Genomic DNA, 19,424 nt, shown 5'->3' with positions numbered 1-19,424 from the left:
AGATTTTGTACTGACCTATATGAAGGTGAAGCCAACATTAGATGACCAGGGCCAGAGCATCAAATAATTTAGAGTCCTGATGCAGAAAGGAAACTCACGACCACTCTGTGTTTTGATTTAACTTACCTGTATGCATCAGAATCATATATCCTACAAGCTCCTCGGTGCCCACAGCTTCCACTTCCCCATTTCAAGCATGTCCTGTCTATTAATGCACCAAAATAAATGGGGGCTGGAATTCCGGCTGCAATAAAACATTCAAAAATATATCACTATGTCATATTATGAGGCACGACTTTAGAAAATATAATAGCATTTTCATACTAAGCTCCAAACCTGCCCTGTGCTGTAGTGGTGCTCAAGGTGGGCAGTGGGTTATAGGGAGACGCTTCCTCCCTTTATAGAAATTGGACAGGATCCTTCAGAATAGTGAGCTGGGTGACCACTTTTGGTGCTGTTTGGATCGCCACAGTGACGTAGTCTGACAGCTGAGGGCCTGGGCAGGCTATCAGCCTGTGGTGACACACATGGCATTCTCCAGCATGTATTAGCTCAGCAGTCCCCAAACTGTTCTGTAAAGCACGGGTGGTTTGCAGCTCAATTGCTGCAGCAGTTTTCAGGACTTAGTGGTACATGGACCTCATGCTGACCCTCTACACTGGGGTGAAATTCATCTTATGAGCCTGGCACTCCTCTTTGTTTCCTACTGAAAAAAGTATGGGGGGGAAGGGGAGGAGAGGGGGAGATGAAACCAAGTGCAAAAGTAGATGGTTGGCAAAATTGTCAACGCTGCTTCAGGCCCAGATTTTAAAGGTGTTTAGGCATTACCCCACACAGTACAGTATAACTCAGGCACCTAAGTCACATTTTCAAAAGTAACTTAGGCACTTAGGGGCTAAATTCACAAAGGATTTAGGTGCTGTGATACTGAATGTGGCAATGCCTAACTTTTAGGCCCCTAGAAAATCATTGGAACAATACTGTGATTCACAAAGACCTGAGTTGGGCGCCTAGGCTCCTGTACAATGCATGGAGAGAGTCTGGTGCCTTAGAATGCGATTCATATAAGCCAGCATGCTAGGTGGGGAGCTAGCCAATGGGAGATGTTGCCAAGATGGGTGTGTGCTAAGCCCCACCCCTCTCACAGAGAGACTGAAACCCATAGCAGAATACCCCTTATTCAGTGGTTAGTGTTCAAATCCTTTCTGCCCCGTCAGTAGAAGGAGGGATTGAATCCAGATCTCCCACCTGGTAGGTCAGTGCTCTAACTGCTGGGCTAAAAGGCATAAGGTGGGCACCATCTTCTCCTCTGGTGGCCAGATTTTAAATGGGACTTAGCTCCTCTTTTGAAAATAGGCTTTAGGTACTTTTGAAAAGTTTACTCAATGTAATTATTTGTTCAAAATAGAACTGCACTGAGGACAGCTAAAAATGCATGCACATGTTCTTAAAATAACTGTCCCAGATGCTATATATGCCCCTGGGATTTTGTTTCTCTGAATGGGATGAGAGTTGGTCTGTGCCTTGCAAATAAGTGAGGCAATGATACCTGGCATAATCTTTGTATTAAACTGTAGTTCAGCCTATGAAAAAGCTTAGAAATCCTTGTGACTGGCCAATGGAAGAACGAGATGCATCTGCCATTGCACCCTCCACTCCAGCTTGCTCTGCCCTATGCTGCCCTTTACCCCCCTAAAATAATTTTAAAAAATAATATTCATGGTGTGAAATCCTGACCCTGTTACAACCAATGGGAATTTTGGCATCAACTTTAATAATGCCAGGATTCCAACCCTGTACTGAACCATGTTTGTGCCAGCTTTTTTTCTGCATTAAAATATTGCACTCCTATATAGGAAAACACAGTTTTAAACTAAAAGGAGTGTATTTTCTGTGTATTCTATCCAGAGGGACACATGTATATATTCTGTTCTTAGGAGAGCATCTATGATCTGCTTCTGCAGGTCCAATTCTAACTTCTGTGGCCGTAAACAAACTGGGAGTGTAGACTTTTCTAATCAGATATAGCTTGGTCTGAAACCTAGAAAACCATTATGACACTTATTCTTACATATTTATTCATTTTTCATTTTTGGATAGTGCTCTAGGCACCTGTCCCATGAATTAAAAATCACACAAACAAACAAACAAAGAATTGCCTATAACTATATCCACCTCAGCCCATGGGTGCAGGAACAATTTGTATAGTGGGGGTGCTGGGAGCCACTGAACCAAACTGTAAATGTAAGAACGGCCCTACTGGGTCAGACCAAAGGTCCATCTAGCCCAGTATCCTGTCTACCAACAGTGGCCAGTGCCAGGTGTCCCAGAGGGAATGAACAGAACAGGTAATCATCAAGTGATCCCCTGTCGCCCATTCCCAGCTTCTGGTAAGCAGAGGCTAGGGACACCATCCCTGCCCTGGATAGAAACCACTTCAAGCCAGGGGGTGTTGCCGCACCCCTAGTTCCAACATCTACGCCTCAGCACACTCCCTCCTCATCTGCCTTGGAGGAGAGAGAGAAAACATAGGTTATCATAGCATGTCTGGAACATTCTGGCTCTGAGGGACCAATGAGGGGATTAAGTTCCAAAATGGAGGACCCTTCACAGATAACAACCTGCCAGCAGTTCCCTCTTGTTTATATTAAGGGAGCTCCAATTTGACTCTCTCTTCTGATCTCAACTATGGCAGTATGTCACAGGGCGAGAGGCCATCTTCCAGGCAACCAGGGCCCTAACCTTTTATGGCTCTTTATAGGTTAACACCAACAACTTGAATTCCACCCAGAAGCTTATTGGAAGCCTGTGCAGATTGTGGAGCACTGGCCTGATGTGCAATTCCACTTCATGTGCAATTCCACTTAATAAGCAGGCTGCAGCATCCACAATAGCATCAGCTTCTGAATGGTGCCAGGAGGCAGGCCCATGCATAGCACATTACAGCAATCTCATCTTGAGGTGAGGCATGGGTAATCGTGGCAAGGTCCAAATCAGAGAGGAAAGGTTGTTTTGCCAGATGCAGTTGCAAAAATGTGCTCTTGGCCACATCTTGGACATCCAGGAGCAGCCCAAAATCTAGCACGGGGACTGTCTTTAAGTTCTTTGCTTGCACAGTGCCTAGCACAGTGGGGTCCTGCTTGATGGCTGAGGCTCAACATTACAGTACTATTACTACTACCACTAGTACTATTAATAATACAATGGAGTCGCAGCTTACGTGGGGGGTTAGGTTCTAAAGTCAGCGCATAAAGCGAAAATTGCGTATGGTCAAAATTACCCTTGAAAATCATTTAAATCACCCATGAAGTACAGTATACTGTACATGATTTTGTGTATACAACCCTGTACAGTAATATGTATAAATGTATAATGTATACAGTAATGTACAGTATATAATAAAGAGTACATATGCAAAATATAATTTTACAGTACTGTATTTTTAATTACAGGGGGTAATTACAGGGGGTCTTCAAGGCTTGATGTCAATACAGGAAACAGAGGTGACGGAGAGTGAGTCGTAGACAAAGTTGTTGGCTCTGGTTCAGCTCGAGGAGTTGATTGTGTAGGCTCATCTGCTGCTGGCTGTTTTTCCTTGAAACACATAGTGATCGGCACCTGTCGTTGTTGTCTCTTGAGCTGCTCAAACATTTCTTGATACAGTCTCAAATTGTCCATAATACTAAGTTTGATTTTGAGGCTTCGTTCCATAGAGGGATCGTATTCAGAAATTAAATCATTCAAGTGTTTCGCTGCTTGGAACACTTCAGCAAATTTACGAAGATTCCAACTTGCTGGCTCTTCCCGTTCGTCGTCATCATCTTCATCTTCTGTAGATGATTTTATCGGTTCCTCTAACTCTTTGTTAGTCAATGTTTCTCTATGGCTCTCAATTAATTCTTCAATTTCTTCCTCGAGGATGTCGACGAAGCCATCACCACCCAGTTGCCTCTCCACCTGAACAATGCGTTTCACTTCCTTGTCAATAGTCAGGAAATCCCTTAAAATCATTCACACATTCTTTCCATAGGTTTCGCCAACATGCATTGACTGTTTCAGGCTCGATTGCATCCATTACCTGTTTAATATAAGTGATGCAATCGGCAATGTGGAAGGACTTCCAACACTCCATCACATTAAGATTGGGATCAGCATCCATAGTGCTACGTATCCGTGAGAATGTAAGCTTCGTGTACATAGCCTTGAAACAGCGAATCACACCTTGGTCGAGAGGTTGGAGGATGGAGGTGGTATTGGGGGGGAGAAAGACGACTTCAACATTGTTATGTGCAAACCAGAGTGCTGCAGGGGGCCAGGAGCATTGTCTACAATCAGCAACACTTTAAAGTCAAATCCTTTCTCTTCGAGGTACCACTTGACCTCCGGAACAAAACACTTGTGGAACCAATCCAGAAATAATGCTGCCGTCACCCAAGCCTTTTTATTTGATTGCCAGAACACAGGCAGGAGATTTTTGTTCTTGCCTTTTAGGGCACGGGGATTTGTAGCCCTGTAGAGCAAGCCTGGCTTTATTAAATGCCCAGCCTCATTGCCACAAAACAACACAGTCACATGGTCTTTAGCTGCTTTGAAGCCAGGGGCTTGTCTTTCTGATTTCAAAATGTAAGTGCGGTTGGGCATTTTTTTTCCAGAAGAGCCCAGTCTCGTCAGCATTAAAAACTTGTTCTGGAAGATAGACCTTTTCTTCTATGATTTTCTTTAATTGTTCAGCATAGGCTTTTGCTGCCTCTTCATTGGCAGATGCAGCTTCACCAGTAGTCTGCACGTTTTTGAGGTTGAAACGGTTCCTAAAACTGTTAAGCCAACCTTGGCTGGCTTTGAATTCCTTCTCATCAGAAGGCTGTCCCTCTTCGGCAGGAGGTTTGAACAGCGTGTAGAGGCTAAGATCTTTTTCTCGCAACGCGTTGCCATTGATAGGCACATGTTTACGATTCATGTCTTCCAACCATAAGTTTAATGCCTTTTCAGTCTTCACTAAAATCTTATCACGCACCTGACTCATCACCTTAGCAGTTATTGGAGCACTTGATGCCACGGCTTGATGAATTTCTCTCTCTTGAATCTTGATGGCACGGATGCTAGATTCGTTGCGGCCATATTTATGCGCCATGTTGGAGACCGACATACCGTCTCTCAATAAGTCCAACGCAGCCAGTTTTTCCTCAAGCGTTGGAACAGATCGCTGTTTCTTCAGTTGAGCACCAGATGAAGTAGTTGGCTTGTGTTTAGGGCCCATGTTGTACAAAAAATACGTATCTTTAAACACTAAAATCACACTCAGCGCGGCGAGATGCTCACACTATGAGAGGCATGAGGAACTGAGACCGACTGAGGGAACAGCAGATTCATGTCTCCCATCTCACGCTCACTCCGGGGCATATGCTCATTGGGTGGAATCGCCCGCACTATTTACAGGTATCTTGTTGTTTTTCTTTTTTTTGCCGAGCACGTATAGTTGAATTCACGTAAGTTAAATGCACGTATGATGTGACTTGCCTGTAATAGCACTGCCAAATTGTGCATCTGTTTTGCAAATGCACTTGGTGCCATTTAAAGCCACGCAGACACTCAAAGGTATCTAAAAAACTCAAATAGTTTAGTCAGAATAATTTATCTTACCTAGGGCTCTCATAATGAGTGTGTACAGACCAACTGCAAGAGATTTCAGCTCTGGGTGAACACACCTAAAAATAGATAGATGTAAGTCACAATAATAGGTCTCCATAATACCTAGACGTCCTCATTAAAATGTATTATTTCCCCACAGAATTATTATTCTTAATGACAAAATACAAAACTTCAGAAGGAAGCTGTCTCATACATTTGCCAAATACACATTAAATGACGTGGGAAAAGTGAACTAATCAATTGCTCTCCATTGAATATTCACTGGGAGGTCAACGTACAGCACATAATTAGTGAGGTGAATCTATATGAAATGTTGGCACCTTCTACCCATGTTTTGCAGAATTGGGTGTCCCTAAATACCTGTTCTACTGCCTTTTCATTATGGGTTTTATGAACTGATGGGGACTATGATATTGCCCTAGGGCAAAACTTCTAGAAATGGCATAATTGGGGCAGCATCTTGTAACATTGTAATGCCATTCCCAAGACTGAGTTTTCAAGAGCCACATTCTTAGCAAAGATGCAAAGCAACATGCCACTCAAATTGTTATATCACTAATTTCCAAGAGATTAAGCTAAACTGCTGCCACAGGGGAATCTGACAAGGGTTTTGAGTTAATTATATATCCAATGTGTGTTGGATCCCTTTAAAGTTATTGTCATGAAAAACCACCTTCTTAAACAATTATTTCTGCATATTATATTAGCACCTCTTTCTGCATATTCATCTATGACAAAATAATTTTTAGAACTCCTATTAGCATTCCCACTGATTTTGCTTCCAAATTGCCTTCGGATTTCATAGTGACCAAACTTTCTCACTACCAAGCTTTTATCCATCTCCTATTTCACATAAAGAAACAGTGTCAACAAAACGTGTTTCAGCTGGACTTTCTTTTGTTCTTCAGTCTACTTATACAAACTACATAACCATTTGTGTTTGTAGCTCCTAGTTACAGAAACACATCTAATTGTTTTCTGTAATACAAACACAAAATTCGATGTAAAGCCAACGCGGGTCAGCTTAATAGCAACAGGGAGAAACTGACTGTAACGTATGAACGTAATAGTTAAATTTGGTGGTAGTGCACACCAACCGTTTTAATTCTTCATAATTAAAAATGGATTCAGAGAAGACAGCAGTAAAAGAAGAACAGGAGTACTTGTGGCACCTTAGAGACTAACAAATTTATTAGAGCATAAGCTTTCGTGGACTACAGCCCACTTCTCGAAGAAGTGGGCTGTAGTCCACGAAAGCTTATGCTCTAATAAATTTGTTAGTCTCTAAGGTGCCACAAGTACTCCTGTTCTTCTTTTTGCGGATACAGACTAACATGGCTGCTACTCTGAAAGCAGTAAAAGAGTGCTAGATTTCAAGAAAGTTAGGGTAATTTGGGGAAATTAAGTCCCCCATTATGGGAAAAGCCCTTACTGATATTAAAAAAATTATTTTGGTTTCACTTACCTAAACATAACCATGTATAAAGGGGTGCCTCCTAAAGCATAGAAAAAGGCACTTATAACTTGTAATACTGTATAATAAATAAACTTCCTTGAGCAGTCATCACTTTTTGGACATTGTCCCAAAATTACAGATGTATTTCCTGATTGTGAATCTGTAATTTCCATGCAGCTGCAGTTATGATACACCTAAAAAACACAATTTTTATTTGTCAGTATATCATTAATTCAATATGGCGTACAGCATTAAAATACAAGCAAAACCTCACATGAAAATATGAGCCGGGTAAATACCCCAGGAGCATCTAACCAGCTCTTGTTTGCATTTCTCAGAGGTTTCAACAGTCAGTAATTTCTTTCCTATGTGTCATGTACTTCTTGTACATGGTAGGTTGCAAGGCTGCTACCAGCAGGTCAAGCTTCTGTATCAATTATAGACTGACTACCAGGGCCATCCCTGGGGTGGGCAGGGCCTGGGACATTAGAAACTCGGCACCTATCTGCCGGGGGGGTGCTTCGCCCAGGCCGTGCCCCACTCCACCCCTTTCCGCAAGGCCCCACTCCAGCCCCGCCTCCTCCATGCCTCTTCCCCACCCAGTTCTTCCCCCTCCCCCAAGTGTGCTGCACCCTTGCTCCTCCCCCCTGCCCCACAGTGCCTCCTGACGCCGCGAAACATCTGATCCGTGGAAGGCGGTAAGTGGCAGGAGGCCCGCTGGTGGGCAGGAGGCGCTGGGGAAAGGGGGAGGTTCTGGTGGGGGGGCTCCTGCTCGCCCCCACCCCCCGCTCGCCTCCCTGTTTGCCTCCTCACCCCACTCACCCGCTTGCCTCACCGCCCCATCCTCCTCCTGCGGGCCCCCCCAAAGCACGGGGCCCGGGGTGGTCGCCCCGATTCGCTGTACCCTAGAGACGGCTCTGCTGACTACAGAGTTTATTTCTCAGAGATACACAGGTGTCTTCACCATAGAATCCTTTAATGCTCTGCCAGGTATGGCTAAGGTTAGCTTCAATAAGGTATTTTACACACAGCACCACCTAATGGCTTAATGCCGTTTAGAATTCCATTACAATATGAGCTATACTGTGAGCCAGGAATCTCTCTCTAACGAAACATTGTTAACATTTAAGAGCTGGATTTTGTAATCAGATCTGGCCCCCTTTGCACCAGTCCCTTGTCTACCTCAGGTGTAGGGGCATGTCAGGGGCAGGAAGGGGTGTGACGAGCTGCTAGAAAGTAGCTCTAATTCTCATCAAGGCCACAGCTGGACCTAAGAATCAGAAAACTGCAACTGGCTCTAAGACCTTTCTCCATTTCCCCTCCCCCATGTCAAAACAGAGATCAAGTGAAGCAGAGAATCTATCCCTGTATCTCCCAACCCTTTCATTCCAGCCTTGACAAAGCACCACAAATCGAGGTAAGTTGTCCCAGGACAAGTCTCAGTGTATATCTGTGCAGCACGTTTACCTTAGAGCAGCAGCTTTCAAACTTTTTTTTTTTTGAGTCCTGCCTTTGAGTTAAAATTTTTGGTTGTGTCCCTCCAACCCAGACAAAAATAGACACAATACCCACCCCTTGGGTTTTCAGGGTGGGGGAAGGTGCATGCGACAGTCTTTGGGGCAGAGCCAGTGCTGGGCCTGGAGGCTGTTGGGATGTTGTCACTAGGGTTACCATATGTCCGTTTTTTCCCGGACATGTCCGGCTTTTCGGCACTCAAACCCCCGTCCGGGGGCAATTGCCAAAAAGCCAAACATGTCCGGGAAAATGCCGGCCAGGAACTTCCCCTCCCACAGCGGCTCTGCTCCTCCCCTGACTCTTCGGCTCTGTTTAAGAGCCAGGCTGCTCAAGCGCTACCGGCTTTGGGCAGCCCCCTTGCCTCCGGACCCTGCGCCACTGGAGCCCGGGAGGGGAAGTGCCCGGCTGGGGGTGCAGGGTCCGGAGGCATGGGGGCTGCCCAAAGCCCAAGCGCTACTGGCTTCACGGTTTGCCAGGCAGCCTCCAGACCCTGCGCCCCCGGCTGGGCGCTTCCCCTCCCGGGCTCCAGCTGCGCTGGGGAAGCGCTGGCCGGGGGCGCAGGGTCTGGGGGCTGCCCAGCAAACCGTGAAGCCGGTAGCGCTCGGGCAGCCCTTTCCGCGTGGCTGGGAGTGGGAGGGAGGAGGGGCGGAGTCAGGGCGGGATTGGGGTGGGGAAGGGGTGGAGTTGGGGTGGGGCTGGGGGTGGGAAATGGGAGGGGCCAGGACCCCATGGAGGGTCCTCTTTTTTTATTTGTTAAGTATGGTAACCCTATTGTCACTGACTCACAGGCTGGGGGGCCTACTGAGGTGAGTCAAGGGGTGAAGGTGGCGCTCCCTCCCCAAGCCCTTCTGCGCAAGGATTGGTCCAAGCCACCAGGCATCGTTTCCTGAGCTGCCTGGCATTGCTGCTTGCCCCCAAATATTCCTCTGCAAACTCCTGGCGGGGGGTGCACCCCACAGTTTGAAAACCTCTGCCCTAGAGATTGCACATGGGCAACTACCTCAGCGTAGTTACACTGGTGGCTAAAAACCTCAATGTAGCCAAGGCCTGATTTACAAAAGGCAAACAAACGGAGGTCTGCCTTTAGGCAATGTGTAACACTCATCAGTGTGTGTTGTGTGTTCCCTCAGTGCCCAATGTGAGTTTGTTACAGCCCCCAGATACAGTGCCTGGCTCTTTTGCTCAAGCTGCAGAGACTCAACCATCTAGCTCTGGAAGTCTGTGGTTCTCAGTGATCCTCACAAATGCATGACCGTTCCTCTTGCTCTGCAATCGATTTGATCTTTTCTAAATATACATCACTAATATACCAATGTTCTTAAGCAAAAAAGATGGGTAAAAACTGGGTAAGGCTCTTACTTTGTTCTTCCCGTGTCCTGTCGAAGCCTTGCATCCAGCAAAACAAGCTGACATGTACGTGATTCCATTGTCTCCACAGACAGGATCCCACTGGTTTGTGGCACATTTGCAGTCAGAGTTGCAGACAGAAAATAAGGTGGTTTCATGACGTGCAACTGGTTTGCTTACGAGGTAAATTTACAAAGGCATAACATTGTTTTATTACAAAATCCATGTCTCAATTAAACATTAAAGGACAATATCACAAATTTGTCTGTCACTCCTACTTGATACCCTCATTATTATAGAACTAAACTAATATTCCAGGTAAACAAGCTTAAATTGTTCCTATTCTTGTAACATTGATCTTGTGGACTCAGCTTCCATCCAACGTACATTGAAATACAGATGACTACTGGGTTATGAAAAATTCTATGATAAAGAAAGGGATTTCTGCCCATTGTAGCCCAGAAAAATCAGACCTTTAGTTCTAAGACACAGTGAAATTCTTGACACTATCTGTGTCCAGTCCCACCATTCTAGATGCCTAAAACCACACACCCTAAAACTGTTATTCATTTTTTACATGAATTACACTGACACAGTTATTCAATTAAGATCCATACCCCAAACTGATATAATTATAAAGCCCCCCCCCAAAAGTAGCAGTAAGTAACTTTCAAACAAAGTATATCGATATAAAAAAGAGGGCTACATTCTCATCTGGTGTAAATCAATCTAGCTCCATTACAATTTATACAAATTTAGAATCTGACATTTTCTAATGCGATAAATCCTTCAATATTTGTGGAAGATACACTAAGGACTACAATGGTGTGTTTTTATTCAATCATGAAAAAACATTATGCAGTTTGTAATGCTTCTCTGCTACCAGAGAAAGAAAACATGCTGTATATTACATAAGATGTATACATACCCATCATAAGATACTGTCAGTCCTGCCACTACATGGTTCTCACAGCCCACAAAAAAGTATGAGAGGGTTATGAGAAAAGCCATCAGTGACATTCCAAATCCAAATTTTGTCGTTCCAATCATGCCCATTTTGTATTTCTTCATTATGAGCCCTCCTAAAAAAATCCCAATGCTTACAGCAGGTAAAGCAGTTACTCCTGCAATAAAAGAGAAAGGAGGGATAGTGGAGAGGTGTAGTCACATTCTGTCACCCATAACAGATTTAACACATGAACTGACTGAAATTGGTGAAAATTTTCATAACATGCTGCCTGAAAAATTTCATCAATTTATTTCATGTCTCAAAATACCATGACGTTTCAAGGGCCCAAGAATCTCCCCTAATACTTTTGCCAATGAACTTGTGAAAAATACATCTAGATCTATGTAATTAAGGACCAAACTCTGTCCCAACTCGTGCAGCATCATGAGAGGGTAAGGGCACCTCCTTATGCCCTTGTGTTGACTACCTGTACCACAGGTTGCAGCATGGAAGAGGAAGTTGGATCCAGAGAAGTGCTAGATTTTCCCTCCCACTGGAAGGAGCATTGGCTTTGTCCGCTCCAAAGTATCAGCCAGAATAGCTGCACCAGCATGTTGGGTGACATGCACTGCACCATGCAGAGGCCCACTGTGGAGTACCACCCATTCAGGGCAGTGGGGACACCAGGAGGCAGACAGTGGCAGACGTCTACCCTAACAACTGTATATTTATTCATCTATTTCAATTTTGGCTCATGAAAAGGAAACAAAGAGAGCCATATTACAGTCACCCTAACTGTCCACCACAGACTCAAGCTCTATGGTGACTTTGTATAATTCCATCACAGAAGGGGACTCTAATTCCCTTTAAAAATCTCACCATGCTCAATAAAATGCATATCAAAATACTTTCCCAAGCACTGTAACACTCACCTGTTACAAAGTTAGACTTAGATGCGGACTGACCATACTGTTGTTCCATGTATTTTGGTTTGTAAGTCAAGAAACCAACAAAGCTACTGAATTGTAACAGTGAACAACACAAAAATGTTATGTACATTCTATTACTCAATACTCTTTTCAGAGAGATAAAGAAACCTGAAAGAAACAATATACAATTTTATTTTTAAAAATGCTTGGCATAATTATTAGTAAATAATCAATGAGATTCAGAACCAGATCCTGCCCTCAGACACCTATGTGCTTATCCCACTGGCTTCAGTAGGATTTGCAGGTGAGTATCTGAGGGCAGAATCTGGTCATCAATTAGAATACAGGCTGTGAAATTACAGTAGAATCCTCAGAAATGGTAATCCTAGAAACTTCAGTGGAGACATGCCAACTGAGGCCCCAGTCCACCAGTGAGATCTCCACAGAAGGTCCCTGGGGAAATTGAAGTCAATGGAGCAGCACACAGGCCAAAGGGACTGTCTGCTCACATGAATCTCACTGCAGGATCCAGGCCTAAGTGATTTCACCGTGGTTCCTCTGTATCTTGTGTCATGTCTTACATTGGAAACTGTAGCCAATGATTTTAGTTTATTGTTCATTTATTGTGTGATGTTATGATTAACAAACATGTTATGTCATATATCGGGGTGGCCAACCTGAGCCTGAGAAGGAGCCAGAATTTACCAGTGTACATTGGCGAAGAGCCACAGTAATAAGTCAGCAGCCCCCCATCAGCTCCCCTCTCCCAGCTCCCAGCACTTCCCGCCCACTGGCAGCCCTGCTGATCAGCGCCTCCCCTTCCCTCCTGATCAGCTGTTTTGTGGCGTGCAGGAGGCTCTGGGGGAAAGGGGGAGAAGCGAGGGACCAGCAGGCTCAGGGGAGGGGGAAGGAAGGGGTGGAGTGGGAACAGGGCCTGTGGCAGAGCCAGAGGTTGAGCAGTGAGCACCCCCTGACACATTGGAAAGTTGGCACCTGTGGCTCCAGCCCCGGAGTTGGTGCCTATACAAGGAGCCGCATATTAACTTCTGAAGAGCCGCGTGTGGCTCCAGAGCCACGGGTTGGTCACCCCTGTCATATAAAATCATTGTATGAAAAACAGAGTTAAATTGTAGGATTATAGAAGTATAAAATAGATCAGTAGTTAGGAAGGGATAATTACATAGTAGGTATCTAAGTAGGTAGGGCTGAAACACAAGGCCTACAGGCTAAGGCCTGTAAGATTTTAACTTAGCCATACTAGGCCATAAACTTAAGAAATGCTTGACATAAGTAAGTGACCAAAGAATGACCCTATCCCCCCCACTAAATTACAGGAAAAGATATACCAATGGGTGATATTGTGAAAAATTAACAGAATAAGTTTTTGCTTACAAGATATCCGGTAGTCACATTTTTCTAACACATGCTCTAACCGCAGGGTGCACTACGTGCATAAATGCTAATGAGGTATAATCAGAATCACATTATAAAAAGAGGGTGCCCAGATTAGGAAAACTGAGTTCCCTATGGGAAACTCCATTAGGAACCATCCCTCTACTGATGATCAATTGGCAAGGCAGCCATCAGACCTTAAGAATATCATTAAGGATGTGTGAGTATAACAATATTTTTAACTTGTGCATAGATCTTTATAGAATTTTTTATATACTTAGGTAATCATAACTTTAATTGTAACTTTAACAAAACTTGTAAAAGAGACTAGACCACGTATGTGTGAATGTGCGTGTGGTCACTAACCGTGGTCTTTACATGTTCCTAGACACTCTAAATCTGAAGCAAGTAGCAGAGGTAACGTTCACTCTGTTGCACGTGCAACTCTAGCCACCAGAGTCAAATCCACAATGGTGTAATACAACACTACTAAATTCACTTTAAATAAAATAAAAGACTACAGAACTGAACCAGAATAGAAGAACAGAATACACAATGTCATCTTTTTTCTTGCCTCTACCCTCCCACATTCCTGCACTGAGCACAATTCAGCCAGAATGGAAAATCAGGCTTTCTGTATTTTTCATTGCAGACAGTCGATTTCACATTTTCCATTAAATCTGTGATGATCATGAAAATAATACAGCATGACTTGCTGGGAAAAGAACCTTCTGATTTTTTTAGGCTTACCCATCACTAATTTTAACACAGATTTTAGTTAATTTTGGACACTCATTTTTCCTCAGTTCCAGTTTGTTTCTAGTGCAAACTTTTAAATGTAGGTCCTGATTATGTAATTGACCCAATGCAGGTCAACCTTCATGGCCACCCAGAAACCCAATGACTTCAAATAACTGGGGGAGGGGGAGCATTCCTGTGTTACATTGTACTGGTAGGTTTCCAGTTTGGCAGAACATATGAAACACTTGCCTTCTGAAGTTACTGACCACTTCACTGGCTGATGATTTTCAGATTCGTGATGCCTGCTCTGGTGTCCTTTAATTTTGGAAAGATCAGATGAAATTTTGTCATTATTCTCTTCCTCCTGCTTTTTGAGACTCTTTGGCAGGAAACAGAATGGTATGGCAGCAATGAGATTAGTTATTCCAGCTACAATAAAACCAAGCCACCAGGCACCTACCCACCGGGAGTCTTTTGGAGTTATGGTTATGCTACCTAGAATAAAATGAGAAAAAAAATGAATTCATGAATTAATGAAGAAAAAAAGAGACACCCCCCTGTAATTGCTGGGAAATCTACATTATACACTGGAAGGAAACTCAGTATTTTCAATATTTAGTGAGCTATATTGAAAGATGACATAGAGCAAGCAAGGCACCAGCAGTCATATAATATAAGAACATAAGAATGGCCACACTGGGTCAGACCAAAGGTCCATCAAGCCCAGTATCCTGTCCTCTGACAGTGGCCAATGGCAGGTTCCCCAAAGGGAATGAACAGACAGGTTATCATCAAGTGATCTATGGCCTGTCACCCAATCCCAGCTTCTGGCAAACAGAGGCTAGGGACACCATTCCTGCCCATCCTGGATAATAGCCATTGATGGACCTATCTTCCATGAATCTATCTAGCGCCCTTTTGAACCCCGTTATAGTATTGGCCTTCACAATACCCTCTGGCAAGGAGTTCCAGAGGTTGACAGTGTGTTGCATGAAAAAATACTTTCTTGTGTTTGTTTTAAACCTGCTACCTATTAATTTTATTTGGTGGCCCCTTGTTCTTGTATTATGAGGAGGAGTAAATAACACTTCCTTATTTACTTTCTTTATACCACTCATGATTTTATAGACGTCTATCATATCCCCCCTTAGTTGCCTCTTTTCCAAGCTGAAAAGTCCCAGTTTTATTAATCTCTCCTCATACAGAAGCCGTTCTATACCCCTAATAATTTTTGTTGCCTTTTTTTGAACCTTTTCCAATTCCACTATATCTTTTTTGAGGTGGGGCGACCGCAGCACCCAAGGTAAGGGAGCACCAGGGTCTGGGAGGGACATGGGGGCCAGGGTTGGGCAAGCCACCGGCCAGCAGAGGGCGCTCCAAGACTGGAAAAGCTAATTCCCTGGACGACCGGCAGGAGGTGCCGCGCCGGTGAATCACCGCTTCGCTACACCCCCTCAAAGAATTCTAGTAGATTGGTGAGGCATGATTTCCCTTTACAAAAATCATATTGACTATTTCCCAACAAATTATGTTCATCTATGTGTCTGACAATTTTGTTCTTTTCAATAGTTTCAACCAATTTGTCCGGTACTGAAGTGAGGCTTACTGGCCTGTAATTGCCAGGGTTACCTTTGGAGCTCTTTTTAAAAATTGGCATCACATTAGCTATCCTCCAGTCATTTGGTACAGAAGCTGATTTAAATAATAGGTTACAGATGACTATCTGTACAGATGACTATCCTGGTTGGTGTTGTTTTTCACTTGCCTTCACACATTTGCTGACTTGTATGATTCAAGGCTACATGCTGCAGAATTTATGGTACTTTTGAGAACATGGGAATCTGAAATAGGTTTCAAGCAGAGTCCCACACACACCCTAGATCTGCTAGGACACAGTACTTTTTACTTATTACCTTTTTTCTTATAGGACCTTCCAGCAAAACGCTTAATCATGTGCTTAACTTTAAGCACATGAGGAGTCTCATTGGCTTCAGTGAGATTTGTCACATACTTAAGTCCGTATTATAGAGAATGTGGGAGCTGCCTGCAGTATTTTTATGAATATCATATGTCCATTTATTTGCTGGATTGTTTATCTATTGTTTGCTATGTGACTACCAAAGAGTTAAGTCATGCAAGAGCTGGGTACACTGGACTGAGGAACAGACAATGGCTTCAAATAAGCCCTACTGCTGGTACACAAATACAATAGAGTTGTCAATTTCTATTAGGTTTTACGTCTACCTTGCTAAGGGCACTGCCTGGTAATTCTGCGAGTGTCTTGACAGGGTAGGGAAATCCAGGCAGGATATCTAAACAGAGAGCTTTGTCACTGATAAAAGGACAGCCTCTGATAAGACAGTAAGAGACAGGGATTGATGGGTCTCCTAGCTTATCTCAACTTGCAAAGCAAGTGTGGGGGTGCCTGGATAAGCAAGGCCTGCCTTAGCTTAGCTTAGGTAAGGTATAGCTGTATATAGACTATTTATTGTTTCTCTGAATGCCATGGTTCTGAATCAACAATGCTTTGCTTTAAGAAACCTGCTTGGTCAGTGTAATAACCACTTGTCGAAGCTCCTGAAGGAAAGTCTGTACGAGGGTCCAAAACCCCAGTTGAACCTGCTAAGAAATCATGGTTCATCCAAAAGGGACTGCAGCTGAAGGCCAGGTCTCATAGTGAGAGAATTGCATGATTCCATCCCCAAAAGAAGTGGAGGTAATGAGGCCCATCACCTGAGAGATTGCACTCTAGGAGACCAGGAGCAGTCCTAGCTGTAGTTAACCCAGTGACCATGGCCTATTTGATCAAAATTTTGTTGGGATCAGGGCCTTAAAAAGCAAAATAAGCAAACACCTGTATGGGGGCACTGTAAAAGTCTCATCCTGCAAGCATATGCTCTTATATTAGGCTATTTCAAGATCACCAATGGGTGTTACATTTCAAATGCCTTTATTATCACTATTTATTTATATTACACATGCACAGATGTTTGCAATGGAAAAGAGGGGGAACACATGCGTCTGTGTGTGAAAATTTGAATGCACACCAATGGACACCCAATAGAAGCCCCTTCGGAAACATCACCTAGTATAATTTCTTTTTTGTTTGATCCGTAGTAAAATTTGAAGTCAGTAATAGAGAGTAATATTAAACAATTAACATCTTATATGCTCAGCCAACATTTGAAATTAACCACCTAAAATGAAAAATTGATATGCTAACCAAACCCTATCAGTAAGGACATGACTCAGCAAAGCATTCAGTGAGAGTGCGTAAACACATACTTAAATTTAAGCACGTTTAAATGCTTTACTGAATAGGCATGGATTTAAGCCCATGCTGAAGTGCTTTCCTGAATTGGGCCTAAAATATTTCCCATACCTACAACTTTTAAAATTATTTTTTCAGGGAAAACACTTTGTTCTTACCTCACCTTGAAACAAACACATTTATTATTTACTAAAAGGCATGAAAATATTTGGCATATCCTGATATAAAGGACTGGCCATATTGATTATTATATAACAGTTTAATATAATTGGCTCTCCATTTTTCCTTACCTAGATCCACAAATCCAATATCCACATACAAGCTGGCACACAGTGATCCCAACAGATAGCCGATTATTGGCCCGATCATTGCTATTGTGTGCAAACATGCTGAAAATATAATGAAGTAGACACTGGTAAATTTACAGACATGTGGCCCTATATGTTTTCCACCAATTTTTTTCTTATTCCTCTCCTAGAACCATGGTATTCCAGGAAGTGCAAAGACTAGCATCCTGCCATGTGAGATAGGTTTTTAATTCTTCTCCTTTTTGGTGAAAAAGATCACCTTAGGCAGTATTAATGTATCATTTATTTATTTATTTAAATTTGTTTAGTGGCCATTCAAGACTACAAGAGCCAAATTAACTCCATTCACATAAAACTCAAGTTCAAGTCTCAGTGCAGGTAGAATGAACCAGGACTCGGTGGGTTAAGACAAAAACATTACATGGAAATTTATACAACCTTGTCATTTTCTTTTGAAGGCAGCAATTGACTAGGAATGAAGGCTACCATTTTTCAAAAGAATCTAAGGACTTAGGCACCCAACTTACATAGGCTCCTCTGTAAATCACAGTCAAAATGGAAAGTAGACCTGGGAGGGTAACTAATTCTTTGGTTAGGTGATCAAACCAATAAAAGAAAAGAAAATTGAGACAACCGAAAATGATTTTTTTTTTTACTTTTTCAGCACTCTGAAAAAGTCACCAAAATTTCATTTCCGGTCAAATGAAATGTATTGTTCAAACTAGAAAAAAATGTTCATTATTGGGGGGGGGGTTTGCCTTTATAAAAAGCTGTTAATAAAAGTGAATACAATTTTGAAATGAAAAGTAATTTCAAATTGAAAAGCTGACATGTTTCATTTAGAAAAAGGCACATCCAAATATTTTAACTTTTTCTGATTTTGTAATTTGTGTTTCTGTGGTTTTTTGAGGGAGGGGAGGTTGTTTGTTATTTTATTTGACCAAAACAATTTGGCAAATTCAACACAAATTCACAAAATGTTTCAGTGGATGCAAATCTGCATTTATCAGAGAGAAGAAAAAGCTTTGTCAAAAGATTTTTGCCTGGTTTTAATGGGGAGAGTTTAAAAAAAATAGGACTCTTTAGAGGAAGACGATCTACTTTTAAAGCTAAAGCAAACTTGATCCTGTCACTGTTTCTTCATAACCAGCCTTTTCATTCTCTTAAGATTACCTATGTATAAAGGAGCATCTTCTTCTTTAGCAAAATCATCAAGGTAAGAAATTCCTAGCGGTGTTATTGGCGATTCCCCAACTCCACGTAACAAGTTGCCCAATAGGACGTATAGCCACATATATGATGATGCTGCCTTTACACAATCTGTAAATAACAGTAATTACTATCCTTACAGTAGAACAATAAACCATGAGCCTGGCTATAACTCCATTTAACTCTCTCTCTTTCATCTTGCTCAATTGTTTTTCCTTACATAAGACTTAGACTCTGTCTAGGTTACCAAACTCATTAACCCCCAAATCATCAGTCCTCCCTTTAACAACACTTCCTGCTATCAGTCACATGCTTGTCTACAAAAGATAGTAATGCAAGGGTAATGGTCTGTATTGTTAGGGAAGAATATCTAGAGAAAAATAAACAACAGATTGAAATTGTAATAGACATACTCTATGACATTTCATTTACACCTTCAACTATGTCCCCTGATCCAGGCTAGCAGTTGGCTCATGGGTCCTAGAGTCCTTTTTCTCCTCCCATGCAGCATACAGCTGCAGATGCTCTATAGGTATATTCTAAACTGGTAGTGAGGTATATGAAGATCACAGAAATGCCAGTTAATTTCCAGTTAACTCTAACACAGGTTGGGTTCTTAAATTTCCTTTGGGAATCAATTCTCCTCACAAATTACAGT

At 42.7% G+C, this 19,424-nt stretch overlaps 1 protein-coding gene across 2 annotated transcripts in view; it reads right to left on the bottom strand.

Annotated features, from left to right (window-relative positions):
- The window catches only part of LOC128841374 (solute carrier organic anion transporter family member 1B3-like), a 43,954-nt gene that overhangs the window by 3,927 nt on the left and 20,603 nt on the right, over positions 1 to 19,424 (bottom strand). For both annotated transcript variants that reach the window (XM_054036369.1, XM_054036370.1), the window contains exons 6-14: positions 18,731 to 18,877; positions 17,540 to 17,638; positions 14,228 to 14,473; positions 11,849 to 12,013; positions 10,896 to 11,091; positions 9,980 to 10,142; positions 7,115 to 7,299; positions 5,641 to 5,705; positions 127 to 244 (exon numbers count right to left, since the gene is read on the bottom strand). In XM_054036369.1, coding sequence (XP_053892344.1) covers positions 127 to 244; positions 5,641 to 5,705; positions 7,115 to 7,299; positions 9,980 to 10,142; positions 10,896 to 11,091; positions 11,849 to 12,013; positions 14,228 to 14,473; positions 17,540 to 17,638; positions 18,731 to 18,877 — 1,384 coding nt within the window. The remainder of the gene's footprint in view (positions 1 to 126; positions 245 to 5,640; positions 5,706 to 7,114; positions 7,300 to 9,979; positions 10,143 to 10,895; positions 11,092 to 11,848; positions 12,014 to 14,227; positions 14,474 to 17,539; positions 17,639 to 18,730; positions 18,878 to 19,424) is intronic.

Source organism: Malaclemys terrapin, chromosome 1, assembly GCF_027887155.1.
Source record: "Malaclemys terrapin pileata isolate rMalTer1 chromosome 1, rMalTer1.hap1, whole genome shotgun sequence".
In the NCBI taxonomy this organism is placed as follows: Eukaryota; Metazoa; Chordata; order Testudines; family Emydidae; genus Malaclemys; species Malaclemys terrapin.
This window is presented reverse-complemented; position numbering and strand designations above follow the sequence as displayed.